At 48.6% G+C, this 15225-nt stretch overlaps 1 protein-coding gene across 1 annotated transcript in view; it reads right to left on the bottom strand.

Annotated features, from left to right (window-relative positions):
* LOC140698214 (NBPF family member NBPF4-like) overlaps nucleotides 1-12961 on the bottom strand; it is a 29973-nt gene extending 17012 nt beyond the window's left edge. Inside the window, exons 1-9 of the mRNA XM_072967864.1 lie at nucleotides 12776-12961; nucleotides 11504-11728; nucleotides 7070-7358; nucleotides 6874-6986; nucleotides 5153-5363; nucleotides 3435-3564; nucleotides 2559-2773; nucleotides 1456-1507; nucleotides 376-590 (exon numbers count right to left, since the gene is read on the bottom strand). Coding sequence (XP_072823965.1) covers nucleotides 376-590; nucleotides 1456-1507; nucleotides 2559-2773; nucleotides 3435-3564; nucleotides 5153-5363; nucleotides 6874-6894 — 844 coding nt within the window. The 5' untranslated portion in view covers nucleotides 6895-6986; nucleotides 7070-7358; nucleotides 11504-11728; nucleotides 12776-12961. The remainder of the gene's footprint in view (nucleotides 1-375; nucleotides 591-1455; nucleotides 1508-2558; nucleotides 2774-3434; nucleotides 3565-5152; nucleotides 5364-6873; nucleotides 6987-7069; nucleotides 7359-11503; nucleotides 11729-12775) is intronic.
* Between the last annotated feature and the right edge of the window lie 2264 nt (nucleotides 12962-15225).

Below are 15225 nucleotides of genomic sequence, written 5' to 3'. Positions count from 1 at the left end.
GGGAGGCTACCATTCTGTTTGCTAAGGCAGAGAAAGGCTAGGGACAGTGTCCAAAAGAACACTTAGATCACTGTAGGTTGGAAGACACACTTCACACAAACGATGTCTGACAGACATTTTGTGTGAATGTTCCGCGAAAGTGGGGGCAAGTTTGTCACCCCTGACGTGGGTCCCATGGCCTGACTTTGGCTCGAGGGTTTCAGTTGTAAGAATTGGGCCTAGAAAGGAATCAAGGCTTCCTGGTTCACAAATGCCTCTCTTTCTTAATCCATCCTGTTCTCCGGGTTAAGCCAGCATGTACCACTAGTGTCTAATTCCATAGAAAACTTTCTTCATTGTAGACAGTGTGTGGGGGAACAAAACTAGAAAGGCTACCTGGGAGGTCAGTTGGAATTTCACCCTCTGGAACACAGGAGCAATCACCAGAAACATCCGGAGCACGGCCGACTTTCTCTTCACCGACTGCAACGTTGCCTTCACTGTCTAGCTGGTTGCAGACAGATCCTTCTTGGAGAAGTGAAGGATTCAGAACACATTCATCCTGGCCGTCCTGGAGCACTTCCTCCTTCTCCAACTCCTGCAGCTCAATGCTGTATCAGGTGGGAAAGTGATGACAGAAAATTCAGCTATGTCCATCGGACACCATGTTGTCATAACTGATTTTGATTGAGGGCATAGGATGTAGTCATGAAAAGGAAAGTTGTCAGTCCTCAGAAAGAGGGAACTAACTATTCTTCTTGATGTCAAGCAGAGTGTGGCTGTCAGGGGGTGGCAGAGGGAGAGACCAGTAGTTGCTCGGTGCACTGGCCACACAGCATGTGATGAGGAATGAGATTCAAACATCCCAGTGTGGTCCTATCACGATCACGAAGCACAAGTGAACCGCCACACCAGGTGTTATTGCCATCTGCCTCTATCATATTCAGTTTAAGATAAGGTAGTCAAGTGATTCTAACTCTCAAGGTATTCTAGGGCCTCAGAGATATTATCCCTTCTATTTAGGAACAGAAAGGCCTCTAAAGCCTTTCTCTTACTGGTGCCACACGAGAACTACGCTTTTTTCTAGGCAGTTTCATTGGTGCTTTATTTTTTGAGTTCCTCCTTTGCTGATTCCATTGCTACCTTCCTTACTAACAAGCACTGAAAACTCTGTAAAAGTACTTATTTATCTCATCTTAGTGTTCATTTAGGAGAGTATCCACAGTCTCTGTGTGCGCAGGAAACCCTAAAGGTGGTACATTCTCTTGGGCCGTAGCTACAAGGGCCACAGAACAGTAGACAACCAAGTGAAAGGGCCACTTCCATGCTGGGTGATTGAAATCAATCAATGCAATCTGCAGGTTTGCGTTTCTCACATCTGCTACATGACACTGTCTTGCCCTCACGTCTTCATCTTTCTTCTACCCTCTCCGTAGCTCACCTACCCATTACCGGTTCCTAAGACTTCATGGTTACCTGGGGGTGAGTGTTTCTTCTTCCAGTTTATATTCCTCATCTTCATCAACTTCTGCGAACAAATTCACAAATATCCAGTCAGCTTTTCCCCAATTCACAGACTGCAATCAGAATGGCTATATATGGCCATGGGAACATAAATATTTTTGTATGAGTCACTGCTGTGCTCAGGTTCCAATGCAATGTCTTTAAATAATTGGCCTGGTCCAGATGTCTGATCCATCGTTCAGTGTGACACCAAACAGCTGGATGACAATCCCGTCCCCTCTACCTGACATGGGGTCGACATTTAAATGGTCTTTGTTCCCTATACCACTGTACAAGTGTCCACCTCCCATCTCAACCTCTACAACACATTCATCTATCCGGCCAAAAAGTTCTCCCTAGACACAGGCTGTACACCCTTTCACGGCTCTCATAGAGATCCTCTGCTTTGTGAAAGAAGAGGAAAACGACCCTGTCCCACATGCCTCCACGTGCACGGATCCTGGGAACTTCACATGCTCTCTGAGTGTTCTCAGTGGAAATTCTCTCTATGGAAATTGCGCACTGAGACAAATTTCCCAACACAACTTCAGCAACGTTCAGTGCCCAATCCAACCCTACACAGTGAAGGGCTTCTCTTTTTCTGAACTGATTCATGAAGATTCCCAGATTAATCACTGCAGCACCATCAACAGACCGTTTGATCCATTGTACAGAAGAGGAACTAGACACTGAAATAGGGAAAATCAATCACTCGCTCACAGTCAGTAAAGGCAACACTCAGGCTGGAGTCTGGGAACTTTGATGCATAGCGCAGGGCACTTTCCACTCCCACAAGCTACCCCCTGTCACATCCTCCTTCCCGGGCTTTAACCCCGGGGGATGCTCTCTTGCCCCAAAGGCCACCGTCCATCAGGGGGAAGCAGGTCGTTGAAACACTGTGACCTCTATCTTGTGCATTTCTCCTCTGTCCTCCCACTCAGCCAGTCCTGGTCCTGTCATGCTCCCCAAAATGAAACATGGAAACAGCACACTCCTAGTCGAGGTGAGGAGTCTCTTATGAGCCAGGAAGCTTTGCCTGAGAGGCTCAGCGCTATCAGAGCCTGTGGCCACGTTACCTGGGCTGAGCTTGCGGGCAAGGCGCTCTGCCAGCCTGCGTCCCTTGGTCAGCTGCTCTTGGAAGCCCTGTCCCTGGTTGTTGTCCAGGTCATCGTGGGTGAGGATGTCCTTCAGCTGCTGGATGAGCAGGACAGAGTCTTCTCTCCCGTCCCGTAATTTCCTCCGTAACTCGGTCAGCTCTCGTGCCTGAGAGCGAATTAGGGTATCGTATTCCCTAAGAAGAGATAGAAGAGACGGTGTTAAAATGCACAGTTGGATGATACGTGGTCAGAGGTTTCAAAGGCAATTCTGTGAGAACATCCCCGAGGAGCCATCAGAGCAGAATTCTGGCACATATGGGGGGAATGTCCTGTGGAAAGAGGAGACAAATGGTATAACAAAGGCTTCCTCTGTATCAGGGATACTCTTCTAAGATTCCGTTACGTCCCAGTCATCTTCTTCTTCTGGCAACAAACCCTAATGTCTTCCTAAGCCTGCTTCATGAAGCTGTCTGTTCAGTGTCTCACGGAGCCATGCCCCTTTGCATGTAAAGATCCATGTAGGGTATGTTGGGCAGTGAGTGTCACAAAGTCATACATGGTGTGGACACGTCCAGCTGGTGACAAGTGGAAAGCACAGGAGAATGAGAGAGTCAAGGAAGGATGACAAGGTGTAGTGATTCAGGAGGGGACTGTGATTCAGAGGTCAGTGAGGTACTGGTTGCACAACGTGGTGAAGGTTCCAAAGGCCACTGACTTGTTCACTGGATTTGAATCTGGTGAATTTCATGTACTGTGATGTCCATTTCTGCACTCCCCTGGCCCAAAGTCGCTCGCGGCCCCACTTCGGACAGGCCTACACTTCCCACCAGCCCCCCTGCACAGAGCCCTCCTTACCTGAACCTCTCATCAGCTAGCACTGGCTTCTCTGCCAGCTTCTCTGCCAGCTTCTCTGCCAACGTCACCACCCGAAACTGCAGCTTCTCCCCCAGCACGGATTCAATGATGTCCTTGCACTCTTCACACTCTGAGGAAACAGAGACGCTGCCTCAGGGGAAAGCTGCACACCCTGCTGTGCTCACTGCCCTCCAGGGAGGAGGCAGGGTCCAGCCCAAGGTCAGAGGTAACCCTGCTACAAGGCTCTAGGCAGGGATTTCCACGTCTCATTCCTCAGCCTCCCGACTGCATGGCATTCCATTAGTCCCCATTTCAGAGCTGAGGAACGAGAAACTCCAAGGCACAGAAAGGAAGTAAAGAAGACAAAGTGGCATTAGCAAAGGTCAGAATTCACATCTCCTGAGACTGACCCTGCATCACGGGCCACTCTACCAAGACTTGCAACCTCAGAGGTGAAACACCGAGCACGGGCATGAAGTGGTGGCTTCCTGTGTGGTTGGGATGGACCCTAGGACTAATGGACTCATGGTTCCCTTGTGCTGGGATTTCAGTAATGAAGAAGTACCTCAAAGGGTAAAGAAAATTCTTCTGGATACACTTGTGTGAAATATGTTGCATAAAACTATAAGGACGTGAAAGACATGAGCCAAAATACTAGGATAATCTGTGTTAGTCCAAGTTGCAATGCTAGGAAGTGTCTTTACAATCTGCCTGCACTGTTGTAAGAGTTTTACAAGAATTTACTATTGTTTGCATCTCAAACATGCAGCAACACTGGATGGACAGAGAGGGTAACTGAGGCACAGAAAGAAATGCAGCATGGATTATGAGCCCAGGAAGCCTGGCCGAGAGTCTCTGATCTTCTCTGCACTAGGAAGGGCCTGCCCCACATACTGCTGTGGGTTTTACTAGGGATGGGGTTCTCCCCCACTTACCCTCATTCTCATTTTGGCCACATGTCTCATGATCCAGCCTTCAAGGTCGCCTGGATTTCCTGCTGACCCACATCACCAAAGTTTCACCAGCACAGCAAGAGACAAACTGGGTGATGCAGATTGTCAGATTTCTCCAGAAAACATCCGGACTCTCAACACAGGGTGTCACATGACCTCCTGGGATTCTGGAAGGAGGCCCTCCACCCAGGAAACTCAGCTTCCCTCTCACCAGGGAGCCCCTGTCTGAATGGTATCACTCATCGAGACCACGGTTTCCACGAGGACTTGGCTCATCCTTTAGCTCCTTCAAAGCAGGTGCTATCACTGCTTCCCCCAGTGTGTGCTGTCACCACATGACCTCAGTGTAACTGGCACAGTGCTTTGCCACGGTGACCTCAGGGAAGCTTGCTGAGGGCAGTCATTAGTCCCAGACGTTTAGGCGACAGTGATGCAAGACCAGATACACCTCAGCAAAGATTCCAATGGACAGAGTTTAGCTTGTTGTAGAGAGATCTCACGAGGCATCAAGAACTGGGATTTGAACTCTAGTCGCACACTACAGCTCACTACACACCTGGAACATTTGCTCAACTCTTTGTGCCGCAGCTTTCCCATCCTCAGGGAAATGAGGGTCAAATAGCTACTTCTACCTTTCCTGCCTTGTGCTCAGAATGACATTTATGCTGACAAAGGGGTGCAAGGGAAAGTCTGGAGAGTTTCCGTTTCTGAGAGGGAAGAAAGTGATCATTCCCCACGTTGCTGACCATGACCCTTAGGACTTACTGTATTTCTGCAGCTGGTTGGCCAGGTAGTAGGTAGTAGCTTGGCATACAAGGAATTTCTGGGTGAGATCTCGGAAGTCCTGCTTCTGTTTGGTCAGCTCTAAGTGCAGCTCCTGGTTGATCTCCAACAGTGTAACTTCTGCCCTCGGACCACATAAAGGGCCAAGACATTCTGCCATGGTGACGTGAGGTAGAGGATGTAGAGCTGGGGGCTGGGGAGAAGAAACGCAGCATATGATGGATTAAAAACAAGTGAAGCCACATAAATTTAATCAGGATTGAGGCATGACAACAACGGGAGTACTTAACTTACTGTTGGCAACAACTGGATCACCAGCTCACAACACTTGAGGGTCTCGAACCACACAAACGACGTTCAAGAGCACAGAGCTCAGGGCCCCAGGCACTGCCTGCTGCGCAGACTCTAACAGGAGTGATGGAGCGGGCCCTGGCGTGCCAGGTAACCGCCTGCAGTTGCAATAACAGAACTGGACGGTGGGGGAGGGGCATGGAATCCTGGGGGCCCCTGCCTTCCAGTTGCCTAGGCCACGCCGCTTGGGGTCTCATGAACGTCGCCACCTATGGGGACACTCCTTCTCCAGCCACTCTTGATCGCTTTCTACACTTGTGCTGATACCACCAACCTATCTCTTCCCAAAAGTCATCCAAGCATAGTTCTCGTGTTGTCTCCTGTGTCTATAAAAATATCAAGAGATAAAGTGTTTCCTTGAAAGTCTTATTTTCTTAAAGGCTGTCATAAAGTCACACCACTTTCTCATTAAGTGCTCACACATTTTAAGGCTTTTTCACCGTGAAAGATGGCAGACTTGTAGAATGACACGACATTGTCCTCTGGGTCTTTGCCAGTTTTGTGTAAATCACAAAAACTGTAGGACAAAGAGCAGAATATTGTATCATGTGAATGAATAATTCATTTAAACAGTGTTTTCCGTCCTGACTCAATATTCTGTTCACTGCATCCCTTGTTAGCTCAGATCCTCATCTCACTTGGACAACTTCTTGGCTCCATAAACGTACGTCAGGTTTGACGTGCCAGTCTTCTAAACTCCTCCTCTAGGTGTGGATTGCTCTATTTGCTGTTTTTTGCAATGTCACTAAACACTACATTTTATACTTCTCACATATGAATTGCGTTGTAGTCCCACAAAATCTGTCTCCAAGCTGTCTAAATGATAAAAGCAATTTCTGCTTATGTCATTGAATAGAGACCATCTATTTGGAAAGACTTGTCAGCATGACGCTGCTCTTCTATATTCATCCACTTCACCCACATATCGAACAGAAAGGGATCCAAAGCAGTGTTCGTGCAACTTGCTTTGACAGATCTCTTTGAGTTTTACACGTGCCATTGCCCTGGTCTAGATCTGAAAAATAAAACATGGTAAGTTCAAGGTCATGGGTCAGGGAAGGCTGATGATCCTCAGCGTTTGTGTGCCCTTGTGCTCAGGGACATAGAAGATTAGCTTGAGAAGAGAAAGACAGGCAGGCAGGGGAAAGTGATGTTCTAAAGGAAGTCCTCACTTTCTCAGCACCTGGGTCGGGTGACCCTGAGATTTAGGAGACACTCAGAAGCATCAGTCCCTTCAGTTTAGCTGCTGCACTAACCTGACTTGAGGGTGAAATGGGTGTGACCAAGTGCCCCGGAGCATTTGTGTCAAGGTTAAAGACGGAAGACTGCATCAGCCACTTAGGAAAGCTTACCTTCTCCCGACCCCAAGTCATCCTCCAACCACACTGCTTAATGCCATTGGTGTGTGAGACGCAGAAGAGGCTTGAAAGAAATCGATTTTCTGCTGTCTGTGGGGCCGCAAATTCTGTGGGGGAAAAAACAAAATGTGCCAAATTTCCTCACTCTACAATGATGAACCCAAAGGCTCACAAAAGGTACTTGGCTTACTTGAAGTCACAAGTATCTCCACTCCTGCGGGGATGTGCTCTTCTGTCAGTCCTTGACCTTTCTCAAATTGTCAGTGTTGGCGAGAGTCAAAGTAGGCTAGTCACTCTATCAAGTGATTGGCAGCACATGGACTAAATATTCAATGGCCATTTTAATCAAATATGTTGCTAAGTTGTCTTCCAAAATCACATACTGCTCTTGTATACAAATCCATTTGCAACTCCCAAAGCCCAAAGCTAGATTTTCCTGATAAGCTGTGGTCATTGTCATCATCTTCATTCACTTTATCCTGTAAATTAAAGGTCTCCGTATTATTACACAATGTCAGGGGCAGGCACGGGCCTACAGCTTGTTTAAGTGCATGAAGAGATTCCTGTGTCTCTGTGGGCCAGTGGAGTTGAGCAGCACTCTTTCTCCTCCATAAGTTATCTCACATTTTTTCCTACAGAATCCTGATTTTTCTATCCATGCTAACAGTTTTATAAAGAACATACGCTCTCTGGATACAGTCTTAGTGATGAAATGCTTCCCATTGTACAAATAACTACAAAATAACTCATCAGCCTGAATCCTGGCTTTCCTCACTGAGCAAGCTGTGGGTCAGACTTTGAAGGTTTTTAATAAGCTGGTACTTACTTCATAAATGATATAGAAAGTTATTTTTCATAGCACCTCAAATACTGCACGAGGACTCTAGGAACGTCAACCGAGTAATGAATTCATTATCAATCACCTCAGTTTAGGATGAATTTGGACAACTAGTTTTGACTGGACAGAATGTACTTTTGAGTGTCCTCACACAGAAGTATCATCCCTCAGTGTGAACAGGGTTGTGATGAACCTGGGGCCCTGGAGTTGAAAAGTAATCCGCTCTATCCTTCCATCACTACGTCATGAATGCTTCGTGGATCACTTGGAGGTTATGGTCATTGTCACCCTTGTGAAACCACCAACCCAGCCAATCCCAGCTATGTTATGGTGACCCATCTCTTGGGAACATCCCTCTTTTTTTCAGGCTCCAACTCCATGGGAAGGATGCAAGTTAGAAGGTGACTCTCTCTTTCCCTGAGTGATCTCTGAGCTCATTCACCTCTTACTGCACTGGCTGCTGGTTCAAGGTCAACAACGTTGTTTGTTTCTCTGTTTTGCCAGATCCCAGGTCTCTTTAAGCTAAGTTTGTGCTGACCAGTCTCCCTTAATAACCTTCTCCCTGAACCTTATCCTCAATCTCTCTCTTCAATAACACATGGGACAATCCTGTCTGACCTCCTAAGGTCACTTATTAAAGGGTTTGATAGAAAGGATCTTTGTTTTGTTTTTTTTTTTTCTTAAGGATAACAGCAAGTTCTGGAGTTCTAAGCCTAGCTATCTGACACACAACATAACCTTTCTTTCTGAGGCTCCCTTTGCAGATGCTCATTTCTGGAAAGCTCGTGTGAATTCACTTAAGCCAAACTCTAGGAACACACTTCTCATTAAACAATATGGGTTTTTAGTTCTTTGTAGCCAGTTAGACACAATATGATCTAAGGAAAAGGGTATCAGAAGGAGTCTCGTATCAGACTTGGGCTTTGGCTGGAAGATACGAAGGAGGATGGGAGGAAGGAGGGTTTGTTCCATATTGAATACTGTGACTCAGCACAGGCAGGTCTATGACTGAAGTACAGATGTGAAAAACATTGCCTTAAGAGAAGAGGAAGTTTGGGATTTTATCGGTTGCACAGTGACCTTGGTTTGTCTGTGCCTGGACAAAATTATAAGGTAGCCTTCTTTTGCCAGATTACTCAGGTCTTAGAATAATCTTGTCTGAGTTTAATAGTCTTTCTTGGAGATTGTTTATTTCCAACATAAGAAGAAATCAGTTTGGCCCGTAGTGTCACCTCAGTTGAGGCGTCCATTTATGTACCTAATCATTTATCAGCATTTATGGAGTCCCTGCGGGTAAAGCATGGTGTTAATTCTACTGGGGAGATTCACATTGAGCGGCACATTCCTTTCTGAAGAGGGCTTAAACCTGACTCTTCCCAGGACACTGTGGGTTATCAGCAGGTGAGAACACCAAACTCCAAAAGGCTCAACGTGGGGAAAGGGAGATGATGAGAAGGAACCAAGAGTCTCAGCTCACTGTCCTCCACTCAGTGAAATCCATGGGGCTTCTTGTCCGTCTCCTCTCTCACCTTGCCTGGAAACTCTCTCCAGGTGGCAAACTGGAGCAATTGCAGGGCTCACTTGTTTGTTTTCCATTTCTCAGGGATCACTCACTAACCTTTGTTGCCTCACGCTCATTCTCTTGAAAATGCTTGTTTCCTGTGTCTCACCCAGTGTGTTGTCGTCATTTTCTTTTGTTCTTTCTCTCAGGAAAGTAAATCCAACTTCCCTTACTCTGTATTCACATGGCACCCCTTTTAAAACTCCAAGCTGGAAAATGTCTCTCAAGATTCTGAAATGGCTTTTACACGATAAAGAACACAGCCACAACCAGGGCGAAACTAAGGGAAACTCTTAAAGTTTGCATTTTAAAAGCACCCTACCATTTCCAAGGACAAAACTGTCTGAGTCTATATTAGGGGATGCAGAAGTCCCACAGGCCGCTGCCCAAAGACTGAGGGGATGTTCCTTTGAGGTCTGCGCTAAAAACCAGTTCTCTGTGAGCGGAAAGGCCCCTTTAAAAGCGTGTAAGCCTTGGTTACTTGTAATCCCCAAAAGGTCCCTCACGGAAGGATGATCATGACCACAGACAGGCGAAAGGGAACGTGTGCACTTTCATGGGGTGTCTCTAGGGAAACACTGGTCCAAGGCTGACTTATGTTCCTGTGGGAGCGAGGAAGAGACACCAGATGTTTCAGGTCCCTATGCTGGAAACCAGTCACTGAAGGATGGGCAAAGATTCCCAGACTCTCTTTCGGGAACCTCACTGTATCGTTCCAATAGAGACCCCGGAAAATACTCCACTCACAAAATCTTTCTCCCCTAGTTGGTAGAAAATGTTCTGGTGCCTGACTTGCTACGCCCTGGACACCGTGCTAGATACTACTGCTTGTGAGTTGGGGTTATTGCATGTCCGATATAAAAGACAAAAGTAAAACTGGGGAAAGCTAGGTAGACTATCAGAAACATCTGTCTTCCCTGGGCTCGGAGAGGCAGTCACCTGTCCACATAGGTCTCCCTGAGTTCAAGATCTCAAGTGGTGTTTCTGCAGTAAAGGAGTAAGATGACCAACTCTCTCTTTCCAACAGAAAATGGGGAGTGGAACTAGTCTGAAATAAAGTGTTCCTATTTTGCGGATTAAGACCTTAATCTTCATTCACCTGGAAGGTTGTTAATTCACAGTCTGTCACCTGAAGGAAATGCAGCATTTTTTCCCCAAAGCAACTTAGAAGGGGAGCAGGAAGCTTTGCCCTCTGGGGAAAATGTGTCCCAAAAGTGCCTTCCAAGACTTTACCCCAACTATTAAAGAGAATAAATGGTCTCTTATTCACCATAAATGGCAGTAAAGAGTTCAAACACAGTTCCCCGATACTACAATTTGTGTATTCACGATTGCCAGTTTCGGGGAAATGGTAAGTGTCAGCACATTCGAGGTGCAGTGCATAAGCCTCACTTTGGGAAAACTGCCTTCCACTTTGATCATGGTATCCATCTGCCCTTGTCGCAAACGACTGCAAGATATTAATAATAGAAGAAATTGTGTGAGGGAGAACAGAGCATACGAGAGGACTCTGTAATATCTGCTTCATGTATGTGTACACCTAAACCTGTATAAAAAGCAGTGTCATTGGAGAAAACTAAATGTTCATTGACAGATGACTGGATAAAGAAGTCGTGGTGTGTATATACAATGGAATACAACTCAGCCGTAAGGAAGAATAAAATAATGTCATTTGGAGCAACACAAATGGACCAGGACACTGTCATTTAAAGTGAAGTAAGCTAGAAACAGAAAAAAAAAATACCATATGCTATCACTTACATGTGGAATCTAAAAAAACAAAACAAAACCACAAAAGGACTTATTTATAAGTCAGAAACAGATTCACAGACATAGAAAACCAACTTATGGTCACCAGTGGGGGAAAGGGGATGAGAAGGGGTTCATTGGGAATTGAAGATGTGAGGATGCTCACTACTACATATAAAGTAGATAAGCAGCAACCTTCTTCTTCTATACAGCACAGAGAACTACATTCAATATCTTGTGGTAATGCAAAATGAATCGAAACAGTAATATATATATATATATAACTGAAAAAGTACGCCGTACACCAGAAATTGACACAACGCTGTAAACTGAGTACACTTTAATTTAAAAATTAAAAAAATAAAAAAGCAATGTTGTTCAATGTTTTAAAACGGTAAGCACACAACACCCTGAAATCAAAGTGTTGGTGGCACCCTGTGATGGCTGGTTATGACTGACTGTGGAGATGCACCAACCTGGAGTCTGAGAAGTTGATATCCACGCCCTTTCTTCAGCCTCCATCAGCATGGCAGGTCCTGTGGAATCCACAGGTCCCATCAGGTAGGTCAAGGTGTGGTTGGTTGCTCCAGAAGGTGCAGAGAGACCAGAGGCATCTGGTGAGACCCCGATGGCGAGAATCCATCGCGCTGGGCCGAGCTCCGTCAATACCCAGGACGACTGAGCTTCCACAGCTGCACGCCCTGCGCCCACAGAGCAAAGCTAGTGAGGACAAGAACTGAGAGCTACAGGTCGCTGCCTGAAGCATAAAAGCAGCTCAGGAGGGAGGCTTGGTAAATTGGGACTCTGAGAAGCAGGAGAATGAGTGGAAGTAAGACTAGAACGTTCCGTGCTGGGCTTGAAGCACAGGTCTTCCAGTTAGCAGTCGTAGGCTCCTGTTGTGCTCAGAGCAGGATTATAAAATCTTACGCTGTTGCCACGCGGAGCGAACGTGCTCCCCAACCCCTCCCTCCTCGGCTGGAAGCCCATTCAGACCCGCTGGCTCTGGGCACACGGGCTGGCTCTTCACGGGGGCACGCTCGGGGCCTGACACCAGGAAGCGGCACACGACGCCCCATCGCGGGACCCCATGGCCTTGGCCGCCAGGTCCCCGCCACCCTGGAGCCCCCTCAGCTGACGACCCCGCCTCTCGGGCAGACGTCCCCCATGTACCACCTTCCCTGCGCTCACATGGCGCGTTGCACCCTCCCCACAAAGGGAGGCTGGGAAAGGCTTTCCAAAGGGGCCGCTCTTGGAAGCTCTCACACTGGCTGCTGAAGCCCTGAAACGTCAGGAGCATGGAAACGTGTAGAAGCCAGTCGAGCAGTACACGGAGCTCCCCACCCGAGACCGAGCGTCGCCTGTAGTCTCGGGGACGCGAGAGGCCAGGAAGGAGGGACCCGGAAAGCGAAGAGGAGAAAGAAGGGAGAGGGGAAAGAGGCCAGAAGAAACGCTGTCACCTCCTTACCCCCGACCATCCCCCACGGGGCAGACGAGGCCAGGCTCTGGCGGGGCTCCGCCTAGGGGTCTTTAGGCTCCGAACACGACTCCCAGCCGAGGAATGAGGCCCCCGATGGAAGCCGGCCGGGCTTCTACCGTTTCCACCTCCGGTCCAACGGCGGGGCAGACCCAGGGAGACCCGAGGGCTGCTCTGAGGGTCGCAGAGCTCCCAGGGCGGGGGGAAAAGGACAGCTGAACACAAAAGGTAAGGAACGCTTTTTGCATCTTTTCTTTCCTGGCGGGAATTTTACCTCAGAGCAGAAACCTGAGGTAATCCCGGCACAGCAGGTGGATTTCGGGCAAGGTTTAAAAGCCCTGCCTGTGGATCATCCCCGAGCGGACGTCGTCTCATCCACGAGGTAGAAACCTGCGGGATCGCGCCGACGGAAAGCGAGTGAGGCGCCTCCTGGCGTCGCGGAGGAAGCGAGCGCCGGGCAGGAGGCGGGTTCGGCTCCCGCGGGGCTGATGGCCGCCTGGCTCTCCAGGGGAGCGGCGGGCTGGCCTGCGTTTCCGTGGTGTAATGGTGAGCACTCTGGACTCTGAATCCGGGTGATCCGAGTTCGAGTCTCCTTGCAGCTTTCCCTTTAGACCGCGCCCAGCCGTCTTTTATTCGCAGCCCCACCACCGTAGCTGCCGGCAAGCGAACTCGCGCCTCAGATACGCGCGGAGTGGACGTGCTGTCCCGCTCCCGCCTCCCACTTTGTGCTGCTCTCAGGATCGGATGGTCTCGGTCCTACTTAAAAAGACTTTGAGCTCCCCATGCCCGAGTTCCTCTCGCTCCTGCCGGCGCCTCCAGGCCTTTGCCTTGACTTTGTACTTCACACTCCGCTGACTCCTCGTGTGTCTGGGTTCTGGAAACCCGTTCTGGGGTAGACGGGATCCAGAGGGACATGGCAGGCAGGTAGGGGGACCGAACCCGGGGTGTCCCCGCTGGATCCGGGCGGCTCGGCCCCTATCCCGACATCCGAGGCCCCGGCTCGTCCGCCAAGGGCTTAGAGACCGAGACAGTTCCCCAGCCTCATCGGGTCACCCTGAGTCTCGTGAGTAAAGGGCACAGGCTGCGCCCACCGACACCTGCACTCCGAGGGGCTTCACACCGCACCTCTGTCCCTGTGAGTTAATGGTCGGTGTGAGGGGCTGTGAAGTCCCCAATCAGCCAAGGTGATTGCGTCTTACTTTCTGGCTGGATGACGTTTCCAAATCTGAATTGAAAGTCCTGTGGTTTTGTTTTTGTTTTTGTTTTTGTTTTTTAACATTTTTTTATTGTGTTATAGTCATTTTACAATGTTGTGTCGGAAGTCCTGTGTTTCACTCAGATGTCCCATTTTATTCCGAATTTTAATTGATCCTATTTCAGTTTGTCTGATTTTATTCAGAATTTCTCCCTCCTAAGTCTCACAGGACACAAAAGCCTCTGTTGGGCTAAGGAAATCTGGTCCTTTCGTCTCAAGCTCAGCCAGAAAGAGGAGCCCGGGCCGCGGGTGCCAGCGGCTGTGGAGATCCCGGGTGCCGGACCATGGCCGCCGGCCCGGCTCCTCCGGAGGCGAAGGTGACACGAGCCCGAGCCTCTCCGAGTCCCGACCGAGGGCTCCCCTTCGTCCTACCCCGTCTGTCCTCCACTGAGGACGCCCAGGACGGGACCGGATGGAAAGAGGGTCCTCTCTTCTGCTCAGTAGAAAAATTTGGTCGGGAGTTCTGAAGGACCTCCTGTCTAGTGAAAATGTTCACCACCAAATCTTAGTTTTGGAACATTCAGTTCCCAAAAGGCTGTAAAGTACAATTTCGGAGAGTGAAAAGAAAGGGGGTGGGTCTGTGGAAGATAGCTGAGGGACGGAAGAAGGAGAGAAACGGAGGAAATGATGAGTAAGGAGAAAAGAAACAGAAAGGAGAACAGAGGGTCTGGAAGGTAAGGAGCCGGATAGCCACTTCTGGAGACCAAGGCTCCTCACTCGAGCGTTCTCCTGGCAGTTTGAATCTTTTAATAATCCTAGGACTATTTTGGCTCTACCTAGAAGATCCGAATCTGGTTGCCTGGTATTTGTCTTTGCAGCTTCTTTTCATTATCTGGGAGGGTCAGGGTAGGAAGGTAAATACACTTGCAAGTTCTTGGGAACCAAGTCAGGACTTTGTTGAATTCCTTAGAGTGACTGGCACGTAGCCTTTTCCCCCATCTCTCCCCTTTGCAAGGCAACTGCCTTCTGGGCAAGGGCTGGAGAGAGCCTGGGAACCCCAGACCATGAAGATCCCGAGGGACTACTCCTGGCTTGAGACGCTGTGGCTGAGGAGACTGTGCACTTACAGGGCAAGGGCTCTGGGGGGTTGGCTAGGAGTCTGGGCAAGGAACCAGTCAGGATTAATCAACAGGCTTTCTCCATAGCACCACAGACATTCCTTTTTGAACCCTGCTTCCCATCAGGTCTTCTACTTCCTCTCCACAAGGAACCTTTACTAGAAGCTATTCTTTAAGTGGAACTGCAAATTTATACATAGATTTAATACCCTTATCTGGCCCACTATCTGCAACTGCCAGTAGTGATGGTAGCCTCACTCTCTATCAAGATGCCTGCTCCAGGCTTTCCTCTACTTCAAGAATGAACTTCGCCTTCCTTTCTTCTCCCACCTAGCTCAGGCCCAGTCTCTGCCTGGTAACCAAAACAGCCCTCTCACCAGTCTCCTCAGGTTGGGAAGAATAAATTCTCAG

Source organism: Vicugna pacos, chromosome 9 (genome assembly GCF_048564905.1).
Source record: "Vicugna pacos chromosome 9, VicPac4, whole genome shotgun sequence".
Classification (NCBI taxonomy): domain Eukaryota; kingdom Metazoa; phylum Chordata; class Mammalia; order Artiodactyla; family Camelidae; genus Vicugna; species Vicugna pacos.
Note: the sequence above shows the minus strand (reverse complement) of the source record. Positions and strands in the feature narration are given on the sequence as shown.